The following is a 22892-nucleotide window of genomic DNA, read 5'->3' as shown; positions in this document are numbered from 1 at the left end:
CGTGGGGCAAGTGGTGCTGAGGAGGAGGTGTGGTGTGGGTGTCCTGTGCTGGGGAGCGCAACGGCATGTGCTCGATGCCAACGCAGCTCCTGTAAGGCTCCGGCACAACGAGGACGTGGAACCACAGTGCTCGGGCAGGCCGATAAGGGCTCCCCAGCAGGTGCCAGGTGATGGCAGGAGCTCAGGTGGGGCTCCTGGGCCCCTTCCCGGAGCCCTCAGTTGGGGCATGCCCCGTCTCTGACTCCGACTCAGACTCCGAGGATGCCGCTGCAGGTGGCACAGGACCCAGTGCTGGGGTGCAAAACCCCTCCCAGGTCATCCACAGTGGCCACTTCATGGTGTCATCCCCGCACAGCGACTCGCTGCCCCGCCGGCGCCACCACCGAACCAAGCCCGAACCGGCTGATCCCCGGAGCATCGACCCAACCCTCACCCGGCTCTTCGAGTGCATGAGCCTGGAGTACAGGTGAGTACGAGACCCCTCTCGCTGGCATGCACCTCACGGACCCCTCCCGGCTCTCTGAAGGCATGAGGCTCTCTGAGCCTCACTGCCCCTCCGGGAACCTGCTGCTAATTGCCATCCTCATCTTCTTGTCCATTGGGTTGTGATGTGCAATCTGCTCAAAACCCACCATCCTGGGAGGTTTCAGGGAGAAAGAGCCGGTGCTCCGTTGTTGGCCATGGAGCCAGATAAGAAGTTCCTCCTCTCTTCATGTGTAGCTTAACCCTCCTCCACCGTCCCATGAGATCTGCAGTCACTGCACCCGGCTGTAGCACCCTCGCGGCCAGGTCCTGCACACCCTGTAGAGCAGCCATAACCCTGTGGGCAGGCAACGCTCAGTCTTTGGCAATCCAGCCCAGAGCAGGAGTCCTGCCTTCCTGTCCTTGACTCTGCCCACATGTCCCAAGGTTATTCCAGGACATGCAGCAGCACTCAGGGCTGGATGGTGGCACGGGGCTTTGTCCAGGGCCTCCTGAAAGCTTCCCCCCTTCTCTCCTGCAAAATCAGATGGGTGACTGCATTGTTCCCCCAACCACACAAATCACTCAAGCTCAGGATGCTAGGGACCTGCTCATCCCACAGCTCCTCGGTGACAACAGGAGAGCCTGCACCATGTCTCTTAGCACCTTGGTCCACATTCTTGGAGGCAGCTCCTCTCTTTTGCTGAGGCCCCAAGGTTTTGAGTTCTCTCAAGCATAGCATTAGTGTGACTTGCTCTACTAGTGTCAGTGCAAAACTGCTTGCACAGCTGTCCCAAAATGTCCAGGTGAAAACCTGGAATGATGATGTCCTAGTGATGCTGCATGAAAACAAAACCTCAGCAAAACAGCCTTGAAGAGTTGCCCATTGCCTTGTGCCACGCAGGGTCTCATTCAGTTGCTGACCTCTCAGGTATGCCTTGAAGTCCTTGAGTGCTCAATACAATAGAACATGTGGTCACTGCCAGAGCAGCCCTGGTGACGCCAGGCACTGGGACAGCACTCCAAGGGTACTAGTTGCCACATAGCTGTGTACATTTGGCCCATCGCCACATCCCAGATTGCATGGTTTGCTCACAGCTGGTGTGGAGCAGCTCTCCTCCGAGGTGCTGGTGAAGCTGGCGCTCTGCGGGAGCACAGTAAGCTTCAGCATGGGGTGACCCAGCTGAGGGTCATGCTTCCTAGTCAGGCAAGTCACCCCTGAGTGCCACGTGTAGGGGACACTGAGGCACTGGTGGCCTCACTCTCTTTTGCGCTCCCAGCCCCATATTTTCCGTACTGTGGTCCTTGCAGCTTGGGGCTGGAGGAGCAGACACTGCTCCACCCCAGGGCGCTCAAGCTCTTGACACCTGAGATGCACCACAGCCTCTGTGTGCTCCTGAGCTCTGGTGGTCCCCAGGCAGAGGGGAAAGGGGCAGGGTGCAAGGCTTTGGCAGGTGGACCAGACCACAGCAGCTATATGCCACCCAGGGCTGGCCATTACGGTGCAGACAGGCCTCCATCACTCCAGATCTCTCTATCCCTTGGACTCTTTCAAGGTCTTGTTTCCCTCCGGCACTGAGCATGACAATGCACACACCAGCCCCAAGCCCAGCACCATGGCAAACCGTAACTGCAGTTGGACGGTAGCCTTCAGTGAGGAGGATCCACATCAGCTACAAAGCATTAGTGCCACCACTGATGGCCACCCTGGAGTCCAGAGCACTAGAGATGTCTCCTGACTGCCTTGGTGCAAGACCAGGTCTTGCTCAACACCCACGGGAGCAGTTCTTGGTCTGCTGTGAAGCCAGAGTAGCTGCAGGCCATCGGACCCAAGCAGGGAAACGTTGACTTCAGATGTTTTCCAAACGTCGTGCTCGGTTCTTCTCTCTTGGGGTTCCTTCCATCCTTAGATGCTCTCCCCTTCCACCTCTCAGCTGTCATGCTCTGCAGCTTGCCAGCACCCTAAAAACAGGATGACAAGCATTGATCAGAGATCAGGTTCAGGTGAACCTGGACCTGCAATGCAGTGCTGGATATGCCTCTCCACAGGTGGGTCTGGACTCTGGCTCTAGAGCTGATGGCTCTGCTGGCTAGCTGCTGCTCAGGCATTTCTTTTCTCGCTTTGGAAACCCACGGCAGCTTTGCTAATACATTTTTGTCAGACTTGTAAGCAGTAGTTGGAGGAAGGTATCAGAGGGGGAAAATGGAGTTTAAAGATACTTGGTGCACCTCTACTTTTAGTCTTATCTGATTTGATACTTCTCTGCATCATCTGCCATTTCCCACCTTCCCTCCCAGCCAGGTTCCTTAGAAGGGGTCTTGGTGCAGCACAGCCTCAGTTAGAGCGGCCAGCCGAATGTCCTCCAGTCGTCAGGAGTGCGTCCACAGTTATGTTGTAGACTAACTCCGTAACAAAGCGGAAACCACGGAATGGTATCAGCTGGGAGGCACCTCTAGAGTTCATAGTCCCACCCCTGTGCAGGGCAGGGCTAACTGCAAAGCCAGGTCAGGTTGCTCAGGGCCATCACTCTGATGGATGGAGACGGAGGACGGTGAGCCCGCCACCCGTCCACCCTGTCCCAGGGCTGCACCGCTCTCACAGGGAAGAGTGCTGTCCATGGCTCTAATTGGAGTTTCCCTCGTTTCAGCTTGTGTCCACTGCCTCTTCTCCTTTCTTGGTGCATGTCTGAGAAGTGTCTGGCTCTATCTCCTCTATAGCCTCCTTTGGGTAGTTGAAGACAGTAAGTAGCTCCTCTCTTCACCTTTCCTTCTTCAGGTTGAACAAACCCATCACTCACCCTCCTCTTCTGTCATGTACATTAGTTCCCAACCATCTTAACATCCTCCTCCAGAATCACTCCACTTTGTGAGCCTCCCTCTTTTATCGGGGGGACCAAGCTGGACACAATATCCCTGCTGGCTCAGCTGTGACTGTTTCAGCCCCCCATTCCTTGCTGTCCGAGCCCTGGCTCACACCTTTTCAAAGGCAAATACATTAAATTCTCTCTAAACATTTGTTTTTCAAAGGCTGTAGCTGAATAGGCATTTAGGTAGCTGTGATTCCTCCCCTCTCCAGCATTCCTCCGTGGCACTTCACAGACCTTTATGGCAGTCCTGTCTCAGCTTGAGCAATTGCCCCAAAGATCTGCCGTTTGATCCCCCCATGGGCTGGACTGCGCATCACCCGCTCGCTGGGAAGGAAACGCTCTCTCTGCATCAAGACTTGTTTCTAGCAGTAACTTGTTTCTTCAGATCCCTCAAAGAGAGGCAACTTCCCCCACCAAGGTCTTCCTCCTGGTGCTAGAGGTTGGGATGAAGCAGTTCCCAGGCCCTTTGTACCCATTTTCCAGGACACTATTCTCCTTCCAGCAGCATTCCTGCCAAAGACTTAATGATTCTCTTCCACTTCTCCTGCAACCTGCTGTGTTTCTTGAATCCCTTCCTTAAACTGCTGTTTCTCCCATGGGTGGACCTCCCTGCAGCACACGTGGCCTCCCCAGGTTCCCCCAAAAAGCTGAGCATGTGGAGCCGAGCTCCTTCAGGAACTGTTCACGTTATCGCCTTAGCACGATCTCCCCAGCTGAGCAAACTTTCTCCGCAGTGTCACTCCCCGGTGTCCTGCCTTGCAGAGCTGGTCTTCTGCGCTCACACACCTTCCTGTCACCCGTTGCAGGGAATCATTGGGTGACTGACCTGGGGAACTGTCCTCCTGAAGGGAGAAAACCAGGGTGCAGATGGGAACTGCAAACTGCAGACACCCATGCACACATCTATCTTGTGCTTCAGAAGAAGCCTCCTGTAGTTGTTCCCAGAGCGTGATGTAGATTAACCTCCTCTGCTCCCCTGCAAGTACTGAGAGGGGAGATTTAGCAGGGACATCAGACTGGTAAGTGATGTGGTGTATTCACTCTGCCCCTTTCGTGATTTAAAACAAGGTAGGCTTCGATTACACCCTTGCATGCTTATTCGGTACTAATTCATCCTCCTGGCAAGCTGATAGCAGCCTCTGAGGCTTTCCTAGAAGTAGAATTGCTGCTATAGCTTTGCCGTGCTCTCTAATTGATTCTCTAATTCACAGTGCCTTAAACACTCATGCACAGGGGCAGCAAGCGCCCAAACAGAGACCCCAGTGATGCACATGCTGAGCTGCCCTCTCCCCATTTTCTTCTCTCAGGATTAGCCTGCACTTCCCTTGGCCCTCCTGGCAAATTGCTCACCTCAGTTCACTACAGTTCACCAGCATTTGCCTGCAGCCCTGTGCACTAGCTCAGACCCGCTGGAAGTGGCTCGCACCGATGTAGCCACATCCTGCGATTGCTGGGTCCACCCCTCTCATTTGATGAGGCTTCGGTCTCATCCAGACCTAAGACTGGGCGCTGCCTGTGCCCCAGCCGGAAGGAAGCGGGGTGCTCCGGCCAGGGGAGCGGAGCTTGGTGCCGATGGCAGCTCTGGCTCGGCAGATCCCTTTGGGGCTTTGCGGCAGGTTGGGCAGCTTCTGCTATGAATTATCCACACGACGGGCAATAGCGGGTCTGGCGAGGGGGAAAGGCTCATGTTCGGGCTACACCCATCCACGCTGCAGTGTGGTTGTGCTGTCACCTGCGGCAGGGAGCTGCACGCCTTTCCTCTGTCATTTCCCAAGGGTTTGGGGCTGATCCTGCCCAAGCAGTGTGCAGAGGAGCTGGGCTGGCATGCAAGCCTGTTCCCACGCTGATGCACAGCGGGGTCATACCTCCAGAGATCACCAAAATAACTGGTTGTGGAGATGTACCTAGCTTGGCTCGCAGCTATCCAGCTTCCCAGACAACTATTTGCGAGAGGATTTAAATGACTTCCCTTCTCGTCTGGAGCACTTCATGCTCACTTTGCACGGAGATAAATGGCTGCCCGAGAGGCAGAACTATAAGGGCAGAGGCACTCCTATCTGGGAGTAAATACACAGAATGGGTCCCTATCTAATCCCCAGTACAGTCTATTAACACCTTTGTTACAACACTGCCCTCGAATTACCACAGATGCACCCGCACCGGCTGCAGCGCCTGCTGGGGCAGAGCTCGCTCCCTCGGATGCAGCGCGGCGAGCAGCAGAGCTGGTGCAGCAGCCTTTTCATCAGCAGAGAATCACAGAATCATTAAGGTTGGAAAAGACCCGTAAGATCATCAAGCCCAACCATCAACCCAACACCACCGTGCCCATTAAACCATGTCCCGCAGTGCCAGGGCTACACGTGGTAGCACAACGCGGTAAAGAAAAAAGCTCAGTCGGATAGTAGAGATTTGAAGTCGGATTTGAACACAGTTGTTTTTTGCACGTTTAGGGGCACTTTTCAGGAAAATTGTGGTTAGATTTTTAACTTTTTTTCCCAGACTCTGGATTTTAAAACATAAAAATTCAAGAAAAAACATGGCTTTGGTAGCAAAATTTGTGAGAAATGGAACGGGAGCTTTCAGAACTTCCAGGAAGGGCTGTCCTCTTTCAGCCAGTGCAGGGCCAAGCTGTGTTCCGGCAGCCCAGGGAGCAACGGGGGCTCCGATGGCTCCACTGTGGGATCCTGCTCCTGCTAAACTTGGGAAGGCCGAGCAGGCTTGTACCTGCCAGAGGACACTCAGCTTAGCTGTTCCCCTCCTGCTGCCACCCGTTTCTCTTCGTGCAGCTCTGCGTCTCGCCAGATCATTCTTCTCCCCTCCTCTTGCCGTTAGCGGAGAGCAAAATACTCATTTTGCCATGAAAGCAGGGGCTGCAACACCTTAAACTTCTGGACGGGCTAAATGAATCACGGAGCAAACAAGGTGCAACTGGCTGAAACAGAGTCAGTGCTGACCCACACCGGGTTTGGTCACAGGCTGAGCCCTGCTCCCACCTCACCCCATCCCACAGAGACCCCTTAGCTGACAGTGGGGTCTGTGTCCCCATTTCTCCGGCAGCATGGGGCAATGGGACCTCCAGCCTGTTTGGGGCATCCCAAACCTTCCTCGTGGCTTAGCGTGGGGTTTGCATCCATCTCCTCGGTTTCAGGGAAGGGCGGGGCCATTTTCAAGGCAAACGACGGAGCAAAGATCAGCCTGATAATCCCCAAAACTGAAAGAATGGTTAATGGGGAAAAAAGGTGGTTAGAGGCAAAGCCCAAAGTCATCTCTCCTCTGTCTCCAGGTCCACGGCAGCTCTGTAGCCACGGCCTCACCAGCCTCGTGTGGGGCTGAGGTGCCTGTCTGCAGCTGCAGGGCCGCAGCCCGCAGGCTCGGGCTGCTCCTTTAAGCTGGCTGTCAGGGCAGGTGGCACTGGTGAGGAGCGTGGCTGGGTAGCCTTGACCGGCAGGATCTGGCTACGCGCCCGGGAAACCCGTCCCTTCCATTGGCTCCTCTGCTTAGCACCACAGCACTGTTTGCCTTGTGCCACTGGGGAAAGTTCAAAATCCTGGTGATAGCGGAGTGGTCAGCGCGTAGCCAAGTCCTTAACTCTCTGCGGGCTGGAGCCCTCGGGGACATGGGTCCTTCCCCAGCCCCTGGGGCTGTGGGCCGGGCTGGGTCTCCCTGGGGAGGCCATCCCCACCCACCGGTGCAGGTGGGAGTACCTGCTCCCAGACATGTCCCTGCATCAGGCCCTGGAGCTGGAGGGGTCCCCAGTCCTTGTCCCCCATAGTGAGATGGGACAGCAGCGGTCTCCTCTCCCCTCCGCCCCGGCACACTCCCTCCAGGCCGCAGAGCCATGCTGGACCAGCACAGGGGTCTTGCTGCCTGCACTGCTGCCTGTTCAGGCTGCCTGGCTCTAACGTCGAGGACAGCACCCTGTCTGCAACAAGCCACCTGCCTGCTGGGCTGCACGGAGCTCCGAGCCAAGCTCCGAGCCAAGCTCCGAGCCGAGCCGGGAGGGACGGACCCCCACTTGCCGTGCTGTGCCACGCCACGCAGGCAGGTTAATGCAGAATTGGCCAGAGTCTTTGTTCAAGGGTGCTTGAAGGTTTCACAAGCTTGAATGAATGAGTACGCAGCTTCTTAAAGCATTAGCCAGGCACTGCTCTCACCCCCAGCACATCCCCCAGGACACGGCCCGATGGCATCTTGGCGTACACCTGAGGAGATGCTGGAAACAGGGGGATACAGCACCCCTACATAAGGGTATATACTTAACCCCAAGGTTAAGTGGGACCCAAAGCAGTGCCAAGATCTTTAAGGGACAAATTCTTGGCTAGGGAGGGATGTGGGCTTCCCAGGGAGGGATGCTGTGCAGCCCCCAGCCTGCTCTCAAAGGGCCCCTCTGTGCAGCCGACATTGCCCTGACGCCATGCCCTGGTGGGTTGGAGAGCCAAGGCAACCGCCGGGCTTGCAGAGAGAGGTGAAAAGGACCCCAAAGTAAGGCAGAGAGACCCCAACCTCCCCTGTGGAGCTCCTGGGACAGCAGGATCCTCAGGACCCCCGCCGGCAGGTGCACACGAGACGGTTCACAGAATCACTAAGGTTGGAAAAGACCTGTAAGATCATCAAGTCCAACCATCACCCCAACCCCACCATGCCCACTAAACCATGTCCCGCAGTGCCACGTCCACACGTTCCTTGAACCCCTCCAGGGATGGTGACTCCACCACCTCTCTGGGAAGCTTATTCCAGTGCTTCACCACGCTCTCAGTAAAGACATTTTTCCTAATATCCAGCCTCAACCTCCCCTGGCACAACTTGAGGCCGTTTCCTCTTGTCCTATCCCTTGTCACTTGGGAGAAGAGACCAGCACCCACCTCACCACAACCCCCTTTCAGGTAGCTGTAGGGAGCGATGAGGTCTCCCCTCACCCTCCTCTTCTCCAGACTGAACAACCCCAGTTCCCTCAGCCGCTCCTCATCAGACTTGTGCTCCAGAGACCTCACCAGCTCCGTCGCCCTTCTCTGGACACTCTCCAGCACCTCAATGTCCTTCTTGGAGTGAGGGGCCCAAAACTGAACACAGCATTCGAGGTGCGGCCTCACCAGTGCCGAGTACAGGGGCACGATCCCCTCCCTACTCCTGCTGGCCACACCATTTCTGATACAGGCCAGGGTGCCGTTGGCCTTCTTGGCCACCTGGGCTCACTGCTGGCTCATATTCAGCCGGTTGTCAACCAGCACCCCCAGGTCCTTTCTGCCAGGCAGCTTTCCAGCCACTTTCCAGCTTTCCAGGTTGTGTCCCTCAGCTAGAAGGAAATAAGACAATTAGTGAAATGAGGCTGCCTGCACTGCAGACCCCATTAGGGACATCACTGCCACCACGACAAGCTGCAGAACAAACACGACTGCCTCCGGGAGCCGGGAAACGGGAAGGAGGGAGCCCAGCTCAGGCTGGGGGCCAGGACGAGGGGCGCAGGTTTGCAGGGATGGGTGCAGAGAGGAGCCCAGGGCAGCGCTGGGCTGTGGGCAGGACTGGTCCTGCTCTCTGCCCCTCCCGGGGCACAGGCAAGTATCCCTTAATGTCTTTAACATCCTCCAGCTTGCTGTCCTGCCTTCCTCAGACCCAGGCAGATGGCTGCCGCTGCCCAACCCACTGCCTGCGCCTGCCCCCAGCTGAAGGTAGCATTTCCAAGCCTTGCCTGGTGTTAAAAGGAGGGTCAGAAATAGCTCCCCAAATGCTGCAATGAGGCAAGAGCCACAGCAACACATGTCCCCAGGTGTCTCGCCTGGGCAGGAGACTTCCCTTCCCATAGCCCGGAGCCAGGATGCAGCCGTCCTGGTTGGGGGCAGCGGTGTCCCACCTCAGACCCCGGGGTTCAAGCCTCTGTGAATCAATTCCTCCATGTGCTGTGCTTTAATCCCAGGAGCTCGAGAAGCCTCGTGTGGGCCTGTGAAGCTCCTGGTTTAGGTCAGTGATGCTCTCAGGGTGAACAGGAGCTCAGTGTGCTCCCATGGGTGCTCCCATGGGTGCCAGGCAAGCAGGATGCAGTAGAGCCTCACGGCTGTGCCTGCTCCAGGCTTGCCACCATGCTGGTGGCCCTGGGCATCTGTCGAGGCACGGCCCCCTCAGGAGACCCGGAACTGGAAGGGCTCTGGGATGGTGCCCCTCATGCCTTCCTTTGCTTGGTGTTTTAGTGGGAAACTGGTGTCTCCAAAGTGGAAGAATTTCAAGGGGCTGCGGCTGCTTTGCCGGGATAAAATCCGTCTCAACAACGCTATCTGGAGAGCGTGGTACATCCAGTGTGAGTACGGGGACAGACCCTGCTCTGTCTGCTGAGTGCTGGGCGATGTTGAGTGGGATGGGGCTGGCACCGGGGCAGCAATGTATGGGTGCACGGGCACCCTCCCCTGCCTGGGGATAGAACCATGGGTAAAGCCAGCTGTTTTTCCCCCTGTGCAGATGTGGAGCGGAGGAAGAACCCTGTGTGTGGCTTCATCACCCCGCTGGAGGGGTCGGAGGCTGACGAGCACCGAAAACCAGAGGTAGGGCATGGCCCCTCGCAGCTCTCTGTCCCAAGAGCAGGTCTGGGTGGCACAGGTGGGAGCTGGGGACACGCAGGGGGCAGAGCTCATGGTATTTCATAGATTTGCTGGGAAAGGTGTTTCTGACGTAGCATGAGAAAACCAGCCCTGGCTGCGGGGTGCTGGAGCTGGGGGGCTCAGCCGTGACCCCCTGTCCTGCTCCCCCAGGCTGTTGTGCTGGAGGGCAACTACTGGAAACGCCGCATCGAGGTGGTGATGAGGGAGTACCACAAATGGAGAATCTACTACAAGAAGCGGGTGAGTGGCTCTGCCTGTGCTGCTCTCCGTCCCATGGCGGTGCCAGTGGTGGAATGGGACATCAGTGGAGCCATGGCTGACTGGGAGTGGGACGTGGCAGGCTCTTGCCTGCATGCGAGAGGCATGCTGGCTGCCCTCGTGGCACCGACGGAGGGGAGCCTGGTGGGGACCCTATCCCCAGCTGCCCGCGGTGCGGCAGTGTGCTCCGGCAGCCCAACCTGGGCTGACTCTGCCCTGCCCAGTGCACAATCTGGGGCTGGGTTTGGCAATGCACCCACAGCACCCATGTTGGGGTGGGTCAAGCAGGGCCACAGCTCACCCACAGCACTCCAGCTGGGCTGGGATTTGCTGGCATGCCACTGCAGCCACGTCTCACCCCGGCAGCACTTGCTGCCAGGCAGGGCTGGTGGCTCCGTGTCACTCCGGGTGCCCACTCTCGAGCATGCTGGCACCACAACCTTGGCCACGTGCCACGTGGGGTGGAGCGTGGTCCAGCCTCCTCCCCAGACTCTTGCTCCAGACTGATAAAGGCTGGAGGTGCCACAGGCGGGCAGGGTGCTGGCAGCCTTGCACCGCCACACACCGCCGGTCCCACCACTGCAGCGGCTGCTCAGCCCAGACCCTATAGACTAAAGACAGATGTGAACTCGTGGCGACCACGCTGAGTCCCCCAGGAATCCCCCTCCCGAGCACTGCCCCCCTCTGCCCTGCCCCTGGCTCTGCCCCATGCCGTGCCTGCCCTGGCTGGGGGCTGACAGAGCCTGTCTTCTCCTTCCAGCTCCGAAAATCCACCCGGGAGGGAGAGCTGTCCAGCCCAAAGCGAGTGAGTCCACTGGGGAAGGGTGGGGAGGGGGGAAAAGGGTGGCACAATTCGAACCCCTGCGCTGGGCAGCTTGGGAGAAGGGCAGATGAAAGCCCCAGGCCTGGCGAAGTCCAATGGGATGGGATGCCAAGCACTTGGGATGCTGGATTCACCCTTCTGGAAGCACCAACATGCCAGATGTGAAAGCTTTGGAGTGATAAATGCTGTGGGGAGCATGGGAGCTGTCAGCGAGAGCAGCTAGGGAGCCAGGGACGGACCCTACCCATGAGAGGTGCCCACCTGGCTCCTTTGCTCCATGTCATGCAGGATGAGGATGTCTGGAGGCCAACGGAGAAATGGTGCAACCAGCTCTTCTGCAATGTGGTGCCCATGCTGCTTGGGGATGAGGAAGAGGAATCGGGGGGCAGGCAGCACTTTGACTTGGACACCTTCCTCTCAGACATCTCTGACACCCTCTTCACCATGACACAGACGCCCAGTGCCCACCAGGCACTCCCTGAGGATGGTAGGTGCCCCAGACCATGCTCTAGCAGGATGTGGAGGAGAAGGTCCAGGCAGGCAGCATGCACCGTAGCACCTTGTTGCCTCTTGACTTAGCCCCTGAGAGCTGCCACCTGTGTCCTGTGGGCAGACAGGATCCCCTGGCACCCCTCCTGCCAGGGCAGGAGGAGGGGATGCTCCTACCCTGCCCAAATGGAGCAGGGAGCCACCAGAGGAGGGGATGCTTCCTCCCTGCCCAAACGGAGCATCCCCTCCTCCGGTGGCTCCCTACAGACCAGCCCAGGCTGTCCCAGGTGGGATGGGCTGAGTTGTGAAGGACCTTGCACCAGACCTCAGGGCAGGGCTGCCAGTCCTGGATAAGCGGCAGGCAGGTCCTGCCTTCCATGGCCACTCTTTGCTGTCCCTGCCTGGCTAGGTCCCTGGAGCTCCTGCAGCACCAGGCAGGTCCTGTGCCAAGGATCTTGGGTGCTGGGTGAGGTCCCAGAGGTGCTGTTGGGCAGGGTGATGGGGATGGAATGGCCCTGGGTGTCTGCAGGGTGGGTGCCCATCTCCCTGCCCATGCATGGCTGCGGGGCAGGGTGCAGCGATGCGGGGTGACTCTGGGGTGCCACGGAGAGGGGGCAGCCAGGCAGGTGTGAGGGCAGTGGTGGGGGGAGCCCTGAGGGAGGGTCTTGGGGGTGCAGTGGCTGGACCCCAATGTTGCAGCTCTGCCCTCTTCCAGCATACGTTGGGAATGCTGACATGATACAGCCGGACTTGGCACCCCTGCAGCCCAGCCTGGATGATATGGAGATCTCAGGTAAGAGCCAGCCCAGATGTGGTACCACATCCCACAAAGCCCAGCATACTCTGCACCCCTCGGCAGCTGCAAACGCGAGGCTCAGAGGGTTGGTCAGGCAGCCAGAAAGCACCAGATATCCATTGGCATGGAAAAAACAGCGTGCATGGGCCAGGGTGCTGCGGCATGCTGTGGCGCAGGGGTTTGGAATGCCTGCCTGCACACAGGGCAGAGCCATGGCAGGTCGGGAAGGGCCTGACCAGGAGCTGTGGGAGGGAACTTCTACAAACAGAGGGTCTCTCCAGGAGTTTTTGGCCACTGACAGAGGAGGGACAATGGTCCCCCACAAGAAAGAGGAAACCTCTAGAGAGCAGGTTCTATGCTGCTGTGTCCCCCTCCTCACCCCACTCCCTGGCCAGCCCCAGGCTAACCAGCCCAGGGGGGCTGGCTTGGAGCTGGGCCCCTCTGCTGAGCTGTATTATGTCCCCTGGGGACAAGTCACTGTCCCTGCCAGGCTGGCCCGGAGACAAACCTGACACTGGAGTCCAACTGGGGCAAGGGGGCTGCTGAGGGAAACACCAGGAACCGGGCAATGGCAGCATCCTCCCATGGGGCTGCCACCAGCGCTGCCATGCAGGCTCTGAGCCATGAGTGTCTGCGAGCACCGTGGAGTCAGCTGGGACATGTCCCGGTCCCAGCTGTGCGGTGCAGTGTCCCCATATGCCAGGGCAAGGCACCGCTGGTGCACGCTGCGCTGGGGACCAGCTCTGCCCTCAAACGTGCCGGAGCCCGTGGCCTGGGCACACTTCGCAGGGTGGCAGTCGGTGTGGGTTGGTGGCTACAGCCCTCTCAGGCAGCTGATGGCCTCAGGCAGCACCAGCATCTCTAGATCCCTCTGTGCATCCGTGAGCACCCTGCGAGCTCTGCGGCTGGTCTCCACTTCCTTCGGCGGGAGGAAATGAGGGTGCTTGCACCATACAGCTGCGGGGTGATGCAAGACCAGATGCTGGCAGGGAGCAGGCTGGGGCACTCTGATGTGCCGGGGCAGGTGGTGGGATGCCCTGGGGATGGATGGGGTGGGAAGGCTCTTGCCAACCCTCCTTGGCTCATTCCCTCCTGAGGTCCCATCAGGGTGAGCTGTGCTGGGAAGAGGGTTTGTCCCCACTGCTGGCCCTTTGCCTCCTGTCCCCAGGTGCCCCATGTGGGCATCAGTCGCTAGGAGGTGGGACAGCTCCAAATGGGTAAAATTGATGCTTGACAAGTTGTCCCTCCCACCCCGAGAGGTCCTGCATGGTGCTGGCAAGCTGCACCAACCCCTTTCAAGCAGCACCTCACTGCAATGGTGTCACAGCAGCAGCCCCAGCACCTCTCTTTGTGGGCCCAGCTGCCGTTTGTGCCGCCGGCGTGGCATGTCCTTGTGCTCAGCAGGAGATGGCAAAGGGCACGGTGGTGCCCATCTGTAGCAATATATTTCTATGAGCAGCCAAGTTATCTTTTTTTTCCTGGAGAAAAGGCCTGCATTTTGCTCCAGGGTGCTGCCTGGGAATGGGATGCATCTTAATGCAAGCCACTACATCCTAGGAAAACATCCCTTCCTGTTCTGCCCATGCCCAGCGGCTCTGCATGGGGGCACTGCTGGGGCTGGGGAGGGTCCCAAGCCCAGCTGGGGTCAGGGATGGCATCCCAGGTCTGGTTCCTTGTCTGCCCAGGCTCCGGCTGCAGAGTATGGCTGGAGAGAGGCTTGTGTGCCCCCGGGGCACAGCAGCACCCTGCGGGGTGCTCAGAGACTTGTGGGTGGGAGTTTTGTCCCGACGTGGCATTTCCTGGGACGCTGCACGGAGCAGTTTGCCCTGATGACGAGAGGTTACAGTCCTGTGACAGCCAGGGCTGCGTGTGTGTGCGAGAGATGTGTGCGCTGGGCTGCACCGGTGTGCGGGGTAGAGGTGTAGGAGCAGAGAGGTGTGCACACACCATGCGATGGGCAGCACCAGGGGTGTGTGCCCATGGGACAGTGGGAGGAGTGGGGAGAGGAGATGGGGGGTGAATGCTGGGTGCTGGGTGCCAGAGCTGCGGGTGCCAGCCAACCCAGTTATGTCCCAAAGGCCACTTTTCTAGCAGGGCATGCGATGGCTTTATGTGGCTTGGGAACGGGGATCCGCTCGGCAGCCTCATGCAGAGCACCATGGTGCAAGCGTGTGAGGTGGGCACTGCGATGGTTGGTGCAGGGTCCCGCAGGGTCACATGGCTGTCACCGTGTCTGGTGGCTGTGGCAGAGCTCGGCGCCTGTCAGTCAATGTGTGTAAACCAATCCCCAAATGAGGAAGCACCCCGTGTCCGCGGTGGGTGCTGGAGCGTGGTGTGAGGCGGATGGAGAAGTCCTGATGGCAGAGGCAAGGCAGCAGCCCGGCCCCGTGCCCTGCTGGCACCGTCCTCCAGGTAGGACCCCCACCGGGCACCGGGGAGCTCGGGGCTGGACTGGCCTTCCCGCAGGGTGGCATCACCCCGAAGCACTGCAGGAGTCTCCCAGAGCCTAGGGCCAATGCTGGAGGGTCCGTGGTTTGGGAATGGGCTCAGTAGCCCCGAGCCCTTTGGAGAGCAGCCCCAGGTTTGAATGGGATGCCAAAGGCGTGGCGTGCCGCCCGCACGGGCTCTTCTCCCTTGAGCAGCGGCATGCCCTGGCTCCGCTGCGTGGCCTGGGAGCAGGCCAGGGTGATGCGACAGTGGAGAGGAGTGTGGGCAAGAGCTGTGGGGTGGGGAAGGGGCAGGAGAAAGGGAGGACAGGGCACCCAGAGGCTGCCAGACACCTTCCATTCCTGCAGCACAGTGAGAGGCACAAGAGGAATCGAATCTGCAAAGCTGGGCACCAGAAATGCCTATAAATACCCACAGAGCTTCAGTTCTGGTGGCGGGGGACAGCCTAGCGTGGGCACGGTGGAAGGCCGGGGGCAGCGTGGAGCTGGGTGCTGCGCCCTGGGGAGGCTGAGACCCTCCCTGGCAGCACCGCGGCCCACGGTGAGTGCTGGCCCACAGAGGGACAACTCTGCCGTGCTCCCGGGCATTCACCATGTCCCTGGCAAGGGGAAGGGGCAGTCTGAGGGCTGAGCGGGGCAGCTTAGCAGCGGCACTGCCCTGTCTCGCACCAGTGTTACCCTTGGCTGGCAGCACATGGCATTGCCAGAATCGTCACCATGCTCAGCCCCATGGCATCATACTCTGCTGACACGTTTGCTCCTCTGGTGTAGATTCAAAAGGGTCTCAGGCCTCTGTGGGTCCCAACCAGGGCAGCCCAGGCACTGGAGCCTGTGCCACAGCGTGGAGGGAGTGCGGAGTTCTTGCAGCCCTGCCGGTGCCCATGGCATGGCTGCGCACGCCGGGCAGACAGAACCAGCATGTGGGCTCAGCTGGGCTCTGCCAGCAGCGATGCTTGTGCCAGCCAAGGAGTTGGGAGCATGGCCGGGTGCTCCCCGGAGGGGAAGCAAGCGTCTGTGTCCCGGGGCGGCTGCTCAGGCACAGAGCCTGTGCCAGGGGCTGTCGGTCTGCTGCCTGCAAACCCACCCAGCACTCCTGCTCCATCCTACGGGGAAGCATCCAGCAGCCTCATCCCTGCCCCACAGTCACCCTCTACAGGGAAAACCCTCCTGGTGGCGATGCCCGAGCCAGCACTGGCACAGGCAACAGCAGCACCGGCACCCGGCTGAGGCATACGTGGGGTTGATGTGCCCGGGGAGCTCATTTCACAGGGGAGGCAGCTGCTCAAAGTGTCAGGCCAGCCCTTTGCGCCACGGCGTCTGGGCCTGCGGAAGGAGCAGGGTTGTGGGAAGGGGAGAGGAAGGGAGAGGGAGTCGCGGCAGGGTCACGGGGCTCGGCTTCGGGAAGGCCATGGGATGTGGTTAGCCGCAGGCTGCACGCACAGCAGCGCTGGGGCAGGGAGACAAGCACTCGCCACGACCCCAGGGGACCGTCCCCGTGGCTCAGGGATGTTGTGACCTGCTCCTTTGAGCTCCCCCGCTGTGGCTGCCCCGCAGCCTGGGTTTTGTGGTTCCTGCCCCAGCCCGGGGCTGGTTCAGGAGAAGCCAGATGGCCATGCACCCCCTGGGAGCAGTCCTGGCGCGGGAGCACGTGGTGCCCAGCTGGGTGTCAGGGATGGGGTTCCCACCCTTGGGTGGCACCCTGGGCGGGTTTTCCTGTTCCCATGTGTGTGGCAAGGCTGGTCCTCAGCATGTGGGCTGCCTCTTCTCTCCACACTCCAGCGTTTCACAACCCAGGCGCCAAATCCGCTGGCAGAGCCAGGAGCTGCCCTGGCCCCGCAGGTGAAGGTGGGACTGCCAAATCTCCAGCAGTGCCGGTGATGGGGTACGGCTCCCCCCGGCATGCCCCAGGGCTTGCCACCCCTCTCCAGGAAGTCCCCTCATGCCCGTCACTCTGTCTCCACTTGGCCCTGCAGATATTTTCACCAGCCACCGGCCACCACCATCGCAGACACAGCTGGGCTACCAGGAGCCGCCCTGCTTCATGCCCATGGCCGAGCCCCTGTTCGGCAGCGGGGGGTCCCTGATGGGCGTGCGGGGGCAGCCCGCCAGCCCTGAAGCCCCGCTCCCACCCGGTACCCTCCTCCAGGTGAGCGGGACCCCGGCCCGCGGCCCGCAGCTGCCGGTGCCCCAGCCACCCCCCTTGACCCTCCCGTGTCTCCCGCAGCCTGGCGGTGCCTCTCAGCTCGGCCTCCACGGCGCCTTCCTGGCCCCCGAGCTCCCCCCAGTCCCCCTGCCCCCCGAGCCTCCTGCTGCGACCCCCAGCGGCCTCAGCCCCCAGCTCCGACATAAGCCCCTGCTGCAGTATGGCCTCCCCAGCAAGTGCCTCAGCCTAGAGCCGCCGGGACCCCCCTATGCCCCCCCTGTCCCACCCCCTAAGGTGCCTCTGCTGGGCCCAGACCCCCCGTTCTCCCCCACCTCAGCACCCCGGTCCAAGTTCCCCTACGTGGGCTCGCCGGGCCCCTCGCTCCTTGCCCACCCCGCCTCCCCCCTCTCGGCACCCCGCTTCGCCCCCCACGCCCCAGGGCTGGGCTATGCCGCTGGCATGGTGCCACCAGGGTACCCCGGCCCGGCCGCCCCCCAGCTCCTGCCCCACGCCCTGCTGGGCGACCCCAGGTTTGCCCCCCCTAAGGGGCTGCCCCAGGGCGAGGGCGGGCAGCAGAAGGCGAAGCCAGGCGGCACCAAGGCAAAGAGGCTGCCGGGACCCCCTGCATCGCCCCACCTGGCCGTGCCCAACTCCTGCCTGAGCCAGCTGCTGACCACAGGTAATGGGGCCGGGGGGCTGCGGCGGGACACAGAGACGAGCTGGTGGCGGGGGGGATGCTTGGGGGCGGGGATCGGAGAGGGGGGCCCGCTTTCTCCCCAGGGTTGGGATGCTGGGGATGCTGGGCAGGGCGCGTGGCTGTCCCCACAGTGGGGCAGAGCCAAACCCAGGGGTGAAGCTGTGGCCGGGGGAGCCCCCCCAGCTCCAGTAGCCCCTGGAAGGAGACGGGGCCCAGATGGCCCCAGGGCTTGGCCACGGGCACTGCTGCGAAGTCCCTGTGTCCCCAGCCTGGTCTCCATGGCTCTCCACGGATGGCTGAGGGGTCACCAGTGTCCTGCCCGACTTGCTGCCCATGTGTGCGATGGTACAGATCCCACAGAGGCTGTCGTGTCTGGCCCTGGGCTTGGCTGGGGAGGGGCTGGGGTTCCCTGCCCGCACCAAGGCTCCCAAGGACATCCCCGCTGCGGAGGTCAAAGGCACCTCTCCCCAGGAGCTGCTGCACCCTTCCCTGGGGCAGACAGGCAGGGAAGGGGCTGCAGCAACGCTGGTGCTGGGGACTGGCTGTCCAGTGGGGCAGGAAAGGTCACTCGAGCCCCGACATCCTCACACAGCAGCACCCTTCTGCTCCCTGCCCTCTTGCAGCCAAGCAGGAGCTGGCCCTGGATGCCCCATGCCCGATGGGTGCAGGACTCACGCCTCCGTCCCCTGTTTCCACGGTAAGTGCTCGCCTACCCCCAGGTTGGGAATTGCCCCCCCAGCTCAGGAAGTGTCCTCTCCTGCTTGCTGGGGCAGGGGTAGAGCCACCCTATGGCAGGTGGGGAGATGGGGCTCTGTGGGGTCACCCATTGCAATATGGGGCTGGACAGGCACGGGGTGAAGGTGGGGACATGTGGCCAGGGTGCCGGGAGTCACCTGTGTGTTGTCTCCCATAAAAGAAACAGGGCAGAGGTGGGAAATACCCTGCTTGCAGGGCCCCTTTCCTGGGGCGATGGGGCTGGGGCGGCCCCTGCCCCACAGGGACAGGGCTACACGTCCCCCTCCCTGGTTCCCTCACGGGTGTTCAGCTGTCAGTGCCCAGGCACTGACTGACCAAAGGGGAAGGTCCAGTCCCTGGCATGTGTGGGGCGCTGGCCCCCCAACCTCCTACTCCCCTCTGCCTTCTCCCAGCAGCAGAGCGCTGTCCCCGACGTCCCTGCCGCCTTCCTCTCCAGAATGGCCCAGCTGAGCCCAGGGCTGGCTGCTGGCTCCAGCCCTTCCCAGGCAGCGCCGGTGCCAGTGCCGGTGCCGCTGGCGGGTGCCCAGCCAGGCCCACTGCTGGTCCCCAAGGCAGAGCAGCTGTCTCCCACGTCGGCTTGCGGTGAGTCTGGGGCACCCCAAGGAGCTCCACAGGACACCACGTTTCCTGCAAGGAGCTTGGACCAAACATTGTGGGAATGTTTCATTTCGGCTTCAATCCCAGATATTTACATTGACCCAGCTGAGCATGGATAATTTCTTTCTGCGGGGGAGGACACAGCCCCTTCACCTGCCTCCTTCTCCAGGGGCAAAAGCAGAACAAGACAAAAAGGAGCTAAGTGTCGGACTGTGGTTTTGAAAACCCGGAGCTTGGTTTTTGAGCAGGAAGCACCCTGCTTTTACCCGCAGAAACCAGAGCGGCGGCTGGAAAGCCGGCTCTGATGTTGTTCCCAGTTTCAGTTTGGTGCTGCAGACCGCAGTCTTGCTGTTCTTGGGACTCTCTCCCGGAGATTTCCACCCCAAGAAACGCCAGTAATTTAAAAAGTCACATCCCAAATGTTCCCATTTCTGAACAGTTGTAAAATGAGTGGGATTTGGAACACGACAAAGTGATAAGACGTGTTCAGATGCTGGACCAGAGCATCCGTGTCAGCTGAGCGAGGTCGGGGCTGGCATAGCACTGTAGGCTGCTCCTCTCTGCCCGTCCCAGCACGGGACCCTGGTGTCAGTCTGTCATGAGGGGCTGCCGCTGCTGCTGCCCCTCACCCCAGAGCATCACCTTTCCTTTCCCAGGCAGTGACTGGCCCAAGCCCGGCCAGGCTTCCCCAGGACCCGCTGTGGGGCTGGGCGCTGGCACCTCTCTGCACCACCCTGTGTCCCGTCGGGGCAGGCCTGAGTCCAGGAAGGTACATCAGGAGCTGCCTTTGCTATGGGGGCACCATCTCCATATGCACCCCCCTTTCCTGCTGCCCCCCAAACCCTGCCCTTGCTGTGAGGTTTGGGCCAGCCCATCCCGGATGGGGCAGGTGGCCCAGGGCTGTCCCCACTGCCAAGAGGTGCGTGACAGCACTTGCCCACAGATGGAGAGCCGCCGCATCACACACCTCTCCGCCGAGCAGAAGAGACGCTTCAACATCAAGCTGGGCTTCGACACGCTGCACAGCCTGGTGAGCACACTGAGCGCCCAGCCCAGCATCAAGGTGAGCGCCCAGGGCTGCATGGACTGGCCCTGGGCACGCAGGGACGTGGTGTTTCACCCGGGGACGCTGCGTCCCTCGTCTGCCCCTGTGCATGGGGCTCCTGCCCTGCACCCCAGCCCATAGGGCAGGAGGCTGCGAGCCCACGCCAGGCACATGGAGACCTGCACGGTGCAGCCGTGCCAGGGTGGTCTGGGCTCTGGAGCCTGTGGCAGAAGCTGCCAAGGCTCGGCAGTGGGCAACACCACACCTCGCGCTGCTAGCCCCGCTGCACAAAGCGCCGGGTGCCCCACACCCTGCCCACCCTGGGGGGTCCCTTCACCGTCTGACCCCACGGCCCTGTAGGTCAGCAAGGCCACCACCTTGCAGAAGACAGCCGAGTACATCTGCAAGCTGCAGCAGGAGCGGGCGGCCCTGCAGGATGAAGCACAGCGGCTGCGGGAGCAGATCGAGGAGCTCAATGGCTCCATCAAGTAAGAGGGGCATGGCCCGGGGGAGGTGGGAGGGAGCCACTGCCTGCATTGGGGTAGCCAGGCAGGGCAAGCGGCAGTGCCGGGGAGGCAGCAGGACACAGCAGGTCTCCTGAGCATCTCCCAGGACCTGGATTGGACTCTGTCCCCCCTCAAACCCTGTTTCGGGGGGGGGGGGTGTGCTCAAGAGGCAGTGGTGTGTGGGACCAGAGTGTGGGGCCATGCCCCACAGCTGCCCTCGGTGGGGGGACACTGCTGAGAGCTGAGGTCCTGCCAGAGCCTCTCCCCACAGGGCGGCCCCTGCGGCTCCCAGCCTCCTGAACACGGACCCACAGCGCTGCTTGTGCCACACAGCCTGTGCCAGGAGCAGCTGCCGGCCACGGGGGTGCCCATCACGCGCCAGCGCTTCGACCAGATGCGCAGCATGTTTGATGAGTACGTCCGCTCCTCCACGCTGCAGAACTGGAAGTTCTGGATCGTATCCTTTGGGGCTGGCTACTTGCTCTCACCCTTCCACCAAACACCGGGTCCTCTGGTTAACGCACTCTTCCTGGGTCTGTGGGGTCCCTCCAGCTTGAGAGGCTCTGGGGACCATGGGGAGATGTTTCCCAGTCAAGGGCACATGGTGGGAACATGCCAAGATACTGTGGTTAGGAGGAAGCTTCTGTTACAAAGATGCAAACGGAGTAGGAGTAAATGGTCAGTCCTCGGGGAGAAGGGAAGTCACTAGCGGAGCTGAGCTTGTGCAGGGAAGAGCTCCTGGTGACATGGGAACTGGCTCTGAGAGGCAGCAACCATCAACTAGGGATTAGACGCGAAGCTGGGGACATGATGGCTTGGCCTTGGTGGCCGTGTGGCACACTCTGGAAACCCAGGTGTGCCCATGCCTGGGACACAAGTCTGGGCTCCACGCAGTGGAAAGGATAGAGGGGACCAAGGGCCAGGGAATGGGTGGTCAAAGGGCGGGACCTGCTTCTCCGTAAGCAGGGGTTAACTACACTGGGACCATTAAGCCTGCAGACTGTGAGGTCTACAAAATCCTAAGAGGCAGAGAAATGGGCAGGCCTTGCTGCCCACAGTCCAATCCAGTGCAGGCAGCCTGGGCAAGGTAGAGATGGCTCCTGACGCAGAGTTTGGGAGCGCTGTGGAGCTCCTTCCACAGGACACTGGGGATGCTGAAGTCAACATGGGCTCCAGGACATGCTCATGGTGGAGGTATCTGCTGTGGATTACTACATGCACAGTCCCCAGTCCCCAGCGGTGGTCCCTGCAGGCTGGGAGCATAAGGGAAGCACACTGGACACACTGGTGTCATACGCTGCTCCTAAGCGCTTCAGAGGACACTGCGCTAGCTGGCTCCTTGATCTGCTCTGGAAGAGTTGTCTTGTGTCTAATCAACCATTTCCGGCAGCCCCAGTCGTGACGGGGGTTATGCAGCTCTCCCACTGCCTGCCCTGGGTGACACTCAGGTCCCCATCACCCCAGCAGTATGGGCTGGTGCCTGCGTGGTGCTGCGCTGAGGAAGGCACTGAGCAGGTCTGCTCCATGGCCAGGCAGGGAGGTTTGTCCTGCTGCCCGTAGGAGGGTGCTGCCCACACCTGGCAGGTGGGAGACCATGGTCTTGGCAATGCTGGTCCTTAACTCCTCTGCCCCCATCAGTTCAGTATCATCATCCGGCCCCTTTTCGAGTCTTTCAATGGCATGGTCTCCACCGCCAGCATGGAGAGCCTCACCCAGACGTCTCTCGCCTGGCTGGACCAACACTGCTCCCTTCCAGCACTTCGGCCGAGTAGGTGGCCCTGCTCCTGTCCTTGGCACCCTGAAGAAGCCAGGCTAGCCCACTGGCACGGACTGACGGAAAAGCAGAGGGGAAAAGGATGGGGGCGGTGGGGCTGGTGCTGCACCTCCCTTCTGCCGCACGGGAGGGAAGCACCCGTGGGACATCCTGGGGCTGTGTGCTCGGTGCTTTTCCACGCTCCTTTCACACCCACGCTCCAGCTAAGCTGGCTGCTGCTGCCCTAACCCGAGAGCCCATGTCCTGGCTGGGCAGGGCTCAGCCCTCCCCAAAGCCCCGCAGGGTGGGTTTCCCTTCGCCCTTTCTGCTGGGGGCTGTGGCAGGGAGCTGTGGTGCTGTTCCAGGGGCCATGGCAGGGCTGGAGCGGGGACAGGAAGAGCCATCTTCCCTGGGATGGGTTAACCCGGGCCCCTTCCAGCCCCCAAGGCATAGGGGTGCAGCTGACATGTCCCACGTCTCCCCACAGCCGTCCTGAGCTCCCTCCGGCAACTGAGCATTTCCACATCCATCCTGAGCGACCCGGCCTGCATCCCCGAGCAGGCCACGCAGGCAGTGGCGGGGATGGGCCGTGGCGGCGGCTCCTCCTAGCCACCCCCGGAGGGGCCTTCCCAGCCTTGCCAAGACCCTCCGTGCTGCCAGACCAGC

General features: G+C 60.8%; 1 protein-coding gene across 1 annotated transcript; it reads left to right on the top strand.

Annotated features, from left to right (window-relative positions):
* Positions 1-170: 170 nt before the first annotated feature.
* Positions 171-22835, top strand: MLXIPL (MLX interacting protein like). The gene is made up of 17 exons (XM_059829485.1): positions 171-466; positions 9512-9618; positions 9777-9859; positions 10067-10156; positions 10935-10979; positions 11286-11484; positions 12202-12279; positions 16658-16875; positions 16954-17551; positions 18193-18266; positions 18718-18907; positions 19579-19691; positions 19866-19985; positions 20328-20455; positions 20807-20930; positions 22112-22241; positions 22714-22835. Exons 1-17 carry the CDS (start codon positions 171-173, stop codon positions 22833-22835), a joined length of 2715 nt encoding a protein of 904 aa, XP_059685468.1.
* Positions 22836-22892: the final 57 nt, after the last annotated feature.

This window comes from Gavia stellata, chromosome 25 (genome assembly GCF_030936135.1).
Source record: "Gavia stellata isolate bGavSte3 chromosome 25, bGavSte3.hap2, whole genome shotgun sequence".
NCBI classification, from domain to species: Eukaryota; Metazoa; Chordata; class Aves; order Gaviiformes; family Gaviidae; genus Gavia; species Gavia stellata.
Note: the sequence above shows the minus strand (reverse complement) of the source record. Positions and strands in the feature narration are given on the sequence as shown.

Coding starts and splice junctions, on each gene's coding strand:
- MLXIPL (XM_059829485.1), top strand. CDS start 171: ATGGCAGGAGCTCAGGTGGGGCTCCTGGGCCCCTTCCCGGAGCCCTCA. Junction 18,908..19,578: donor GTCTCCCACGTCGGCTTGCG/GTGAGTCTGGGG, acceptor TTCCTTTCCCAG/GCAGTGACTGGCCCAAGCCC. Junction 20,456..20,806: donor GAGCTCAATGGCTCCATCAA/GTAAGAGGGGCA, acceptor TGTGCCACACAG/CCTGTGCCAGGAGCAGCTGC.